Here is a 10,000-nt window from a genome sequence, read left to right on the forward strand (position 1 = left end):
TTCTTTGCAAACTCACTTGTAAGACATGAACTTCCTGCCTACTCACATCAGTTGTAGTTGCAACCCCAGGCTCATCCGGAACCCAGTGGACTGCAGGCTGAAGTAACCCTCCTTATGCCGTCCACCATCCGCCATTCAGGGGATAGGGGGGTTGGAGCTTGATTTCTTTATTTTCTCTAAGTTTTTGGGCAGCACAGAACGCATCAGTTTATCCGACCGTCTCTATCAGTGCCACCACCTGAAGGCGTCCCTCTTCAGTGGTAAGGGAAGTGCTGGGAGGACCTCTGTATTACCTGGCAGTTGATCCGACCGGCTGTATCAGTGCCACTACGTGAAGGGGTCCCTCTGTATCACAAGGACTCCCATAAATACCACTGACGTTTACCCACCAGCTGTGTGTCTTGTAAAAACGTTGCCAGTATCATTAATTAAACGTTTCTCCACTACGTGTGTAATTTATCTCCCCAAACATTTCCTGCTCCGCAATATAATTTCATTGCACTCTTGACGTTATGGCTGTAGTTATTTTTTATTTATTTTTTATTTTTAGCAGCGTCACCACCGAAGCGTCTGCCTCCCCTGGGAACTATAAATTAAAAGTAGGAACACGGGAACTATTCTCCACCATTGCAGTAGCTCATTATAATAAACTAATTCAGTAACTCTCTCTCTTAAAATTCACAGTACCTCACCTCACCAACCAACTCTGCGCCCGCACCCCCCCCTCTCTCTGTCACACACACACACACACACACACACACACACACACACACACACACACACACACACACACACACACACACACACCGGCGCGTTTAGGGAAGGGGGGGGGGATCATGACTAAAAGTTAGCTCGTTTATCTTTGCGTATGTCCCCGCATGTGTCATAAAACTACATGACTCTAAATATCTGTGTCGTAGAGCAACGTGACTCTATTAATCCTCCCCGAAATCCCCGCCTTTACTGCTACTGTTGATAAATCCGCCCTTTACTGCTGCTGTAGACCTGAGGAGGCGTGGATTTAGCCTTTTGCTTTATTGGGAGCAGAGGTGGATGTGGTTAATAAAGGAATTTGCTTTACTAATGTAGAGTCGAATGATGGCACTGTCTTTCACTCTTTTCTAGTTGATTTGTTGCTGATCATCAGATTTATGCAGTTTTCAATATTATTTTTGTTTTTCTTCCATATTATTTGACATTATCTCGAACTATACACTTATTTATATATAGTTTTATTGTTTTGCATTTTTTCTTCATTATTTCTTGTGCCTCTCTTTTTTGTCTTTGTTTTAGTAATTTATATGTTGTTATTCATTTTTCATCATTTTTATTTCCCTAAATTTTTCCCTTTTTTGTATACAAGTTTATATGGAAACATTATTTTCATTGGCAATTTTTCATCATTATTTCTTTTCCTCCTCTTTTTAAAAATAATTTACATGTATTCTTTGGCTTCTTGCTATTTTTTTCATTTTTTTCTTTTTTTACCAGTTTATATGTAATTAGTTACGGTATTAGTTTTTTGCAGTTTTTTTTCCATCATTTCTTTTCCCTGCCTCTTTTTTTTTTTTTTTCGTAGACCAGACAGTGATTGATTAGAACTGCTTTTTGCCGTGATAGAATGGAAATTAATTCAGGGTAGAGGAGGGCGTGGCGTTACTCAGTGCTGGGGTAAAATACTGGTGCGAGGTAATAGGTCGCAGTGTGTGTGTGTGTGTGTGTGTGTGTGTGTGTGTGTGTGTGTGTGTACGGTAATAAATCTTCCTCTCACGGTATATATTTCTCCAGCCCACCCCCGCTGTCTGCCTCCCTCCACTAAATCTTCCTCCCATCATAAGTTGTTGGAATTAGACACCTCTGCTTTATACCCCTCTCTGCTCTCATTTCTCACTCCTCTCTTTTCCCTCACTGCTCTCTTTTGATGTCCTCTTTTCCCGGTTCTTTTCCTCGTCCTCTCTTTACTTATACGTTTTTTGTGATTTTTTTTGTGTCTTTCTATCTTATTTCAGTTTTTTTTTCTTTTTCCGGTTGTGCATCTTTTCTTTTTCCCCCTTTGTATTTCCGTTTTTTTTTTTTTTTTTTTTTTACTTTTTCGTGTTTCCCCCCCCTTTTTTTTTCTTACATCTCTTACAGTCCAGTTTTCTTTCTCACTTCCTCTCTCAATCTTCTTGTACTCCTTCTTCTTCCCTTCTTCCATCACATCGTTTCTCCTTCTACTTATATCTTTTCGTCTCCTATTTCGCGACGCCAAATTCATCTCGTTTTATTTTTTTTCCTTTTCTCTGCTGACAGCGTCCAGTTTAAATCTTCCCTCCTGACATAAGCTGTTGAAATTTGACACTTCTCTTTAATTTGCTCTCTTTTCTCACTCTTTTCCAGTTCTTTTTTCGTCATTCCTCGTACCAGCGGGGGATATTCTCTCTCTCTCTCTCTCTCTCTTTGCTAAGGGGTGACATCTAGCAGTGATGAAAAAAGTCTCCTAAAGTCTCCATCATCTCTCTTGGTAGGAAGATCTTTTTTTTTTAAATTCTTTTCTTTATTTTTTGTTCTGCCGTCCAAGGAATTTATTAATCCCAAGAGGAGTTAAGGGTACGAAAAATCTTAAGAGGAACGTACGAGAAGATGTATGGCCTCCTGCATGACCTCTTGCTCTTTTTCACTCTCCAGTTTTTCCCTCCTCCTTCGTTGTCTTCCTCCAATCTCTCCGTTCTTCCCTCCAAACGCTGTCTTTTTCTTCCTCCACTCTCTCCTCTTTTCCCTCCAAACTCTGTGTTTTTCTTCATCCACTTTCTCCTCTTCCTTCCAAGCCCTGTCGTTTCCCCTCCAGGTTCTTCGTGTGCTGTCATCTTCCTCAGGGTTATTCCTTCATCTTTTCTACATTTTTCTTCCAAGACCCGTTTCCTCCTCGTTTCTCCAGCCTTAGCTTTCTTCCTCCAATATTTCCCACTCTCCTCTCTTTCATTCTTCAGTTTTTCACTCTTTAACTTCACTACTCTTTCCTTCCTTTCTTCAGCCACACGGCTTTCAAAGTTTCCCCCCAGTTTCTTCATCTTTGCCAGTCTCTCCTCACCTCTTGTTCCTTCACCCTTTCCCCCTGCTTTCGTTCCTTTCTCCTTCCTTTTCACCTTTCTCAGCTTTCCTTCGCCTCACATATCAACAGGACTCGTATTTTCCAACCATCTGGACATTCCCTAATTTCCCTTCCTTCCTCCCATCGTTTCGTTCTTCTCTTTTCCGTTCTCCTCCTTCCTGTACCCTTTTCCTTTAATCTTTCTTCTCGTTTCCCTCTTTCCTCCTCCCTTTTCTTCCGTCCCGTACCCTTTTCTTTGCGTTTTCCTTGTCTTTTCCTTCCTCCACTTTTTTTTTGTCTTCATTCATATCCCTCATTTTTTTTTCTCTCTCCCAATATTTCTCTCCATCTTTCTCCTGTCTTCCACGAAAATAAAAACTACGGTGAACAAAAAAAATCACAGTAGAGGAAAAAATTTATCATACTATTTTTTTTTTTTTTTCAAAGGATTGCATATTAACTCGATCAGCGAGCTTATCGTATAATGATAACGGGATTAAAAGGGAAAATAATGAAACTATCGGTGCAGGCAAATAGGTTTAGGAAGGTTAAATATCATCATCATCATTATTATTATTATTATTATTATTATCGTCATCATCATCATCATCATCACCATCATCATCATCATCATCATCATCTTTTTCTTAATAGATAGGTTTCCCATATGTGGCTATAATTTGGGTACAGCCTACATACATACACACGTACATTCACACGTACATACAGTGCATACATGCATACACGAGTATCTGTTCATACATACATATACTATACACTTACATACCTACATAGATGCAGTAATATTTCCTCCTTTCTTCCCACACCTGTGTGCCCTTAATATCCAATCTCCCATACTTACCTGATTACAAATAAAGATCCAGGTAAATACATACATGAATATTCTCCTTATCATTTTCTTACCTCATTGCTTTTTCTCTCCCCATCACTAACCTTAATGTGTACAGAATTCCCCCCCCCTCCTTTCCCCCAGACGAATATAGCTCCCTCACATCCTTCTCCCCATTTCCCTCCACCAGTTCCCCCCCCACCCTCAAACTTATCAGCCTCTTCTCTTCCCACTTCCCTCCCCCAATTTTCCCCTCACGTTGTAACATATCATCCACTACTCTTCCCATTTCCCTCCACCAAAATCCCCCATCCCTCGAACTTATATTACCCTTCTCTCCCCATTTCCTCCACTTCGTCGTCACTTACCCTAGCATGTACAGAGTCTATCCCAATTACCTCACCTATTTCCCCACCCCTTTATCTTTACACCGTCTTCCCTCCCCTATTCTCTCCATCAGTTTCCCTCTTCACATCTTCGTCTCCCCATCTCCCCACCTCCTCCCCTTCATCGTCACTTACCTCAGCATGTACAGAATCTCTCCTTGGGGGTTGATTCTGACGAGGACATTAGGCACGGTCACGAACTGGAACTCAGCGTGTTTGGCGTTGGGGAAATACACTTCAGGCTTCCAGATGTTCTTCACTAGATTGGGGTCATTGAGGTCCAGGGGCTCGATCAGGTCAGCGTGGTTCAGCCTCGTGTCAACCCAGGCCTGACGCAGATACAGGTCCACTTGGTAATCCTGTGGGGGAGATGGAGAGAGGGTTAGTGTGGGAGTGGGGGGGATCTGGGAGAGAGAGGAGAGAGGGGTTAGGGTTGGAGTGGAGGATGGGAGAGAGGGATAGGGTGTGAGGTGTCAGGATGGGTGTGGAGTTAGGGTAATTCTTGGTCTTTTATTCAGTTTCTCTTCAGTGTATTTCTTTACCTTCCTACCTGCATGTCTCTTTATCTACCTGTTTGCCTGTCTATCTTATTTATCTGTCTGTCTATCTGCCTCTCTATCGCAAATACGGGTCAAATTATTCCTGTGAGAGAGATGTGGGCGAATTATTTTAAGTCTGTCTGTTAACCTACCTATTGACCGATCCATCTATCTGTCAGACTAATATATCGATGGGTAGCTGTCTCTTATATATAACTGTTTTATCTATATCTGTATATGTCCCTTTCTCTCTCTCTCTCTCTCTCTCTCTCTCTCTCTCTCTCCGTGTGTGTGTGTGTGTGTGTGTGTGTGTGTGTGTGTGTGTGTGGTTAGTCAGCCCCTTTGCATGTGTGTGTTTGCGTATGCATGAATGTATGTTTGTTCGTCTTTGTGTGCCTCGACGTTTCAATCTCCGTGTGTGTGTGTGTGTGTGTGTGTGTGTGTGTGTGTGTGTGTGTGCAGTCCCTGTGCATCTGTTTTTGCATGCCTGTACAGTATGTGTGCTTATTAGTGTACGCTTTGATCTGTGTGTGTGTGTGTGTGTGTGTGTGTGTGTGCTTTAAAGTAAACCAAAGCTTCCACTGGTATTTTCCAAACCTTTTCCCTTTTTTCCCATTAAGCATCGGTCATTAGAATCGAAATGCATCATACGTGGGTCCCAGATACGCGCCTCTCAAACTTTTCGGGAACCGTTCGCTCGGGTTTTACGAATCCTAATGACGCAATTACGAAAATGATCGTTCACTTCGCTCCATCACTGGCGTATCTCTTTTTTTTTTTTCGTCCAATCTGGTGTTTTAAAATGTTTCGTTCTGCGTCACTCTCCAGACGTTTAATTGGAGTGAAATGAGGCGGGGCTGATTTTAAAAGGGTGTGTTTGGGTTAGTTTTGGTATTTTTCGTTCTGTTTTTTGGTGTTTTCGTACGTGTTTTTCAATCGTTCGTTCTGAGTGCTTGTTATTCCTGCCTTGCTGCTTGCTGTGTGTGTGTGTGTGTGTGTGTGTGTGTGTGTACCAACCTACATGCCTGCCTACCTGCCTTCCTTCCTGCCTACCTACCTCCCTGCCTATCAGTCTATATCTGCCTATCTGTCTGTCTGATTATTTATTCCTGTATCCGACTGGCTTATTCTCTCTCTCTCTCTCTCATTGAAACATTTACAAAGAGCTTCACATGTTAATTACATTTGGTCATACAAAGCAAGCACATGTAAACACACACACACACACACACACACACACACACACTAATCACCATGCCTGTTCAGTTCGCCTCGTTTAAATTCAGAAAAAAAAAAAAAAACATTCCGAGTAAGTCATCAGTCGTGCCACTTAATGACCTCGTCTCATTAGGCCGGCAGTATTACGAAAGTCATAAGTGAGGAGTTATTAAAGCTTAAACATGTAATTAACAAAGGACGGATGATTTGAAGCCTGTTCTTGATTTTCTGTGAGCGTAGGGTAATTTGGAGGAGGAGGAGGAGGAGGAGTATGATGATGATAATGATGATGATGATGATGATGAAGACGACCAGGAGGAGGAGGATACAGGAAGAACGGGAGTGGAGTGAAATTATAGTAGTGGTAGTAGTAGCGGCAGTAAGAGGAGGAGGAGGAAGACGATGAAGGAGAAAGAAGGGAGGAAGTGGAGGAAGGAGAAGAAATAGTAAGAACACGAAGAAGAACGTGAAAAGTAGAGGATTATTTGCTTTTATTTATGCGAGGAAGAAGGAACCAAAGGCTGCGCCCGCATGAACGCTCCTTCCAAGAAAAAAACAAAAACAATACAAAGGAGAGCCAAATTAAAGATCGAACATTTCGAGATGCCTGGACACACTGCTTTTGAAAGACTGGAGATCATAGGAAGCAGGAAATACAGGTAGCGGGAGACAGTTTCAAAATTGACCTGTTGCATAAATGAAATACTGGGAGTAACGGTTAACTCTTGCATTAGAGAGTTGGACAGAAAAGGGATGAGAGTTTGTTGCTAGACGGGAGCTACGCGCCAGTCGTAGAAGTGGAGGGATTCAAGCAGACAGGTCAGAGGAGCAGTGACCATTGAAGTAGCGATAGAAAGGAGAAAAAGAGGCAACAGTGCGGCGAAGAGACAGAGGTTGAAGGGAGCTAGTAAGAGGAGGAGAGTTGATGAGACGAATAGCCTTTGACTCCACCCTATTGAGAAGAGCTGTATGTGGGGAGCCTCCCCACACATGAGAGTTGTACTCTAAACAGGGGCGAGTAAAACCTGTGTTTAAAGTCAACAACTCTGCAGGGGTAAAGAAGGCACGGAGTCGGCTTAGCACACCTAATCTCTTGGAAGCAGATTTTACAAGAGATGCAATATGATCTTTCCAAGATAAGTCCCGTGTGAATGAAACCCCAAGCATGTTCAAGGATGATGCAGGATTGAGCTGGATATTATTAAACAATAGTGGGTACTCCTGTGGAAGATTTTGACGGGTTGATAGATGTATAAACTGAGTCTTTGATGCATTAAACACAATAAGATTAGTTTTACCCCAGTCAGAGATACGAGTCAAGTCAGACATTAGGTGTGCCATAGCCTCATCCCTTGTTTGTTGAAGTAACTGCTGAGATGGACGTTGCGGGAACCGAATGGAAAGGTGAAGGGTGGAATCATCAGCATACGAGTGGATAGGATTAGTTGTACAGCTTAGAAGGTCATTGATGAATAAAAGAGAGAGAGTTGGTGATAGGACAGAGTCCTGAGGAACACCACTGTTGATAGATCTAGATGAAGAACGATGGCCGTCTCCAACAGCGGCTATAGAACGACCAGAAAGGAAGCTAGAGATGAAGGCACAGATAGAAGGATAGAAACCGTAAGAGGGCAGTTTGGAAATTGAAGATTTATGCCAGACTCGATCGAAAGCCTCTGAAGTGTCAAGTGCAATGGCAAAACTTTCGCCAAGGTCCCGAAAGGAGGATGACCGGGAGTCTGAAAGGTAAGTGAGAAGATCGCTAGTGGAACGTCCCTGACGGAACCCATACTGACGATTAGAAAGAAGGTTGTGATAGGAAAGATGTTTTAAAATTTTTCTGTTAAGAATTGACTCGAGAACTTTTGAGACACAGGATGTTAAAGCAATTGGACGATAGTTAGAGGGTTGGGAATGGTCACCCTTTTTTGGGACTGGTTGAATGAGAGCAAACTTCCAGCAAGAAGGAGAGGTACAAGTTGACAGACAAAGGCGAAAGAGTTTACCTAGGCAGGGTGTAAGCACAGATGCACAGTTCTTAAGGACAACAGGAGGTACTCAATCAGGCCCATATTTCTTATTAGTATTGAGGCCAGTGATGGCAGAAAATACATCAGCTGAAGAAATTTTAATGTCAGTCATGAGGAAGTCAGAGGGGGGAAGTGATGGAGGAACAGCACCGGAATCGTCTAAGGTGGAATTGGAGGAGACAGTCTGAGCGAAGATATCTGCTTTGTCAGTAGAAGAAATAGCTACAGAACCATCAGAATAGAAAAGAGGAGGGAAGGATGATGAGGTAAAATTGTTAGAAGGGTTTTTGGCAAGATGCCAGAAGGAGCGGAAAGTATTCGAGTTGGAGAGTTGAGAGCATTTAGTACGAAATTATTTTTAGCAGAGCGAAGAACAGACAGCACGATTCCGGGCAGAAACATAAAAAAAAGATGTGATTCAGGGGTGGGTTGGCTCCGGTACATTTTATAGGCTCTCTCCTTGTTGCGGACAGCATTAGAACAAGCATGATTAAACCAAGGCTTTCTTGCATTAGTCAGAGGATATGAGAAAGGAATGTATGCTTCCATGCCCGAGAGAATAACCTCCGTAATGCGCAAGGCACACTCAGATGGCTCCCGGCCATGGAAGCAATAATCATTCCAGGGAAAATCAAAGAAGTACTGCCTGAGGGCCTCCCAATCCGCAGCTCCAAAGTGCCACAGACGACGTCTCTTTGAAGGGTCCCCAGGCCATACCGGAGCGATAGGACAGGTTAAGGTAATAAGGTTATGATCGGAGGAGCCCAACGGAGAGAAAAGATTAACAGTGTAAGCAGAAGGATTATTGTAAGGAAGAGGACAAGTATGTTGGAGCTCTCCCCAAGGTGGTCAGGGATACGGGTAGGGTGCTGTACAAGTTGCTCTAGGTCGTTTAGGATAGAAAAGGTGACGGCTTGTTCACCAGGTGGATCAGTGAAAGGAGAGGAGAGCCATAGGTGGTGGTGAACATTGAAATCTCCTAAAGTGGAGAACATTGAAATCTCCTAAAGTGGAGATTTCAGAGAAAGGAGAAATGGATAGAATGTGTTCCATCGTAGAAGTAAGATAGTCGAAGAATTTTTGATAGTCAGTAGAATTAGGAGATAAGTAAACAGCGCTGATATAGTTAGTCAGAGAATGACAGGAAAGCCGAAACCAGAGAGTAGAGGATTCAGAAGAATCAAGTTCAGGAACACGAGAACAAGATAGGTCGTTGTGTACATATTGCAACATCCACCTTTGGCTTTGAAATGAGTATAGAGAAAGTAGGACGGTACAGAAAAGGGTTAGCTCTCAGTTGCCTCAGACAGCTGAGTCTCAGTAAGGAAGAGAAGGTGAAGTTTAGAGGAGGAGAGGTGGTGTTCGACAGACAGAAAGCTAGAGGAAAGGTCGCGAATGTTGCAGAAATGAAAAAGAAGGGAGTCAGACAGTGGATCCAGGCAGCCCAAAGAGTCGTCACCGGGAGAGGGGCGGATGGTGGGGGCATTCATGGTTCTCCCCGAGGCCTGATTTGTTGCAGCCATGTTTCATTTTTTAAATATGAAAAGGAAGTGTTGTGTGTACTGTGCATGTAGTTTGGTGTTGATAGTTAGAGAAACTTGTATTGGAGAGCATGCTGGCCTACTCTCTGTGTTACTGAAACACTGAAGAAGTTCAGCAAAGGGGGATGGTCAGGAACTATATAGTCCTGAGGGCTGATGAAACAGCAGCTCCAGCACTTCCTGTCATCAGCTTTCCATCCACCTTGGGAGTACTGCCCTGCTCGACACCTAATGCTTGACAATACGTATAATTAACAACTCACCCCTAACTCGTTTTATAAATAATTTGACTGGGAGATTAAAAGTTATTAAGGCAGTGATTTAGGCCTCAATTATCGAGGGATTAACCCGTTACTATCTACATAA

The 10,000-nt window shown here is 42.9% G+C and overlaps 1 protein-coding gene across 1 annotated transcript in view; it reads right to left on the reverse strand.

Annotated features, from left to right (window-relative positions):
* The window catches only part of LOC145417581 (glycine receptor subunit beta-type 4-like), a 311,160-nt gene that overhangs the window by 184,519 nt on the left and 116,641 nt on the right, over window positions 1–10,000 (reverse strand). The window contains exon 4 of the mRNA XM_080286285.1: window positions 4,442–4,665. Coding sequence (XP_080142411.1) covers window positions 4,442–4,665 — 224 coding nt within the window. The remainder of the gene's footprint in view (window positions 1–4,441; window positions 4,666–10,000) is intronic.

This window comes from Coenobita brevimanus, chromosome 110 (genome assembly GCF_032717465.1).
Source record: "Coenobita brevimanus isolate Jiangsu-jjx chromosome 110, ASM3271746v2, whole genome shotgun sequence".
NCBI classification, from domain to species: Eukaryota; Metazoa; Arthropoda; class Malacostraca; order Decapoda; family Coenobitidae; genus Coenobita; species Coenobita brevimanus.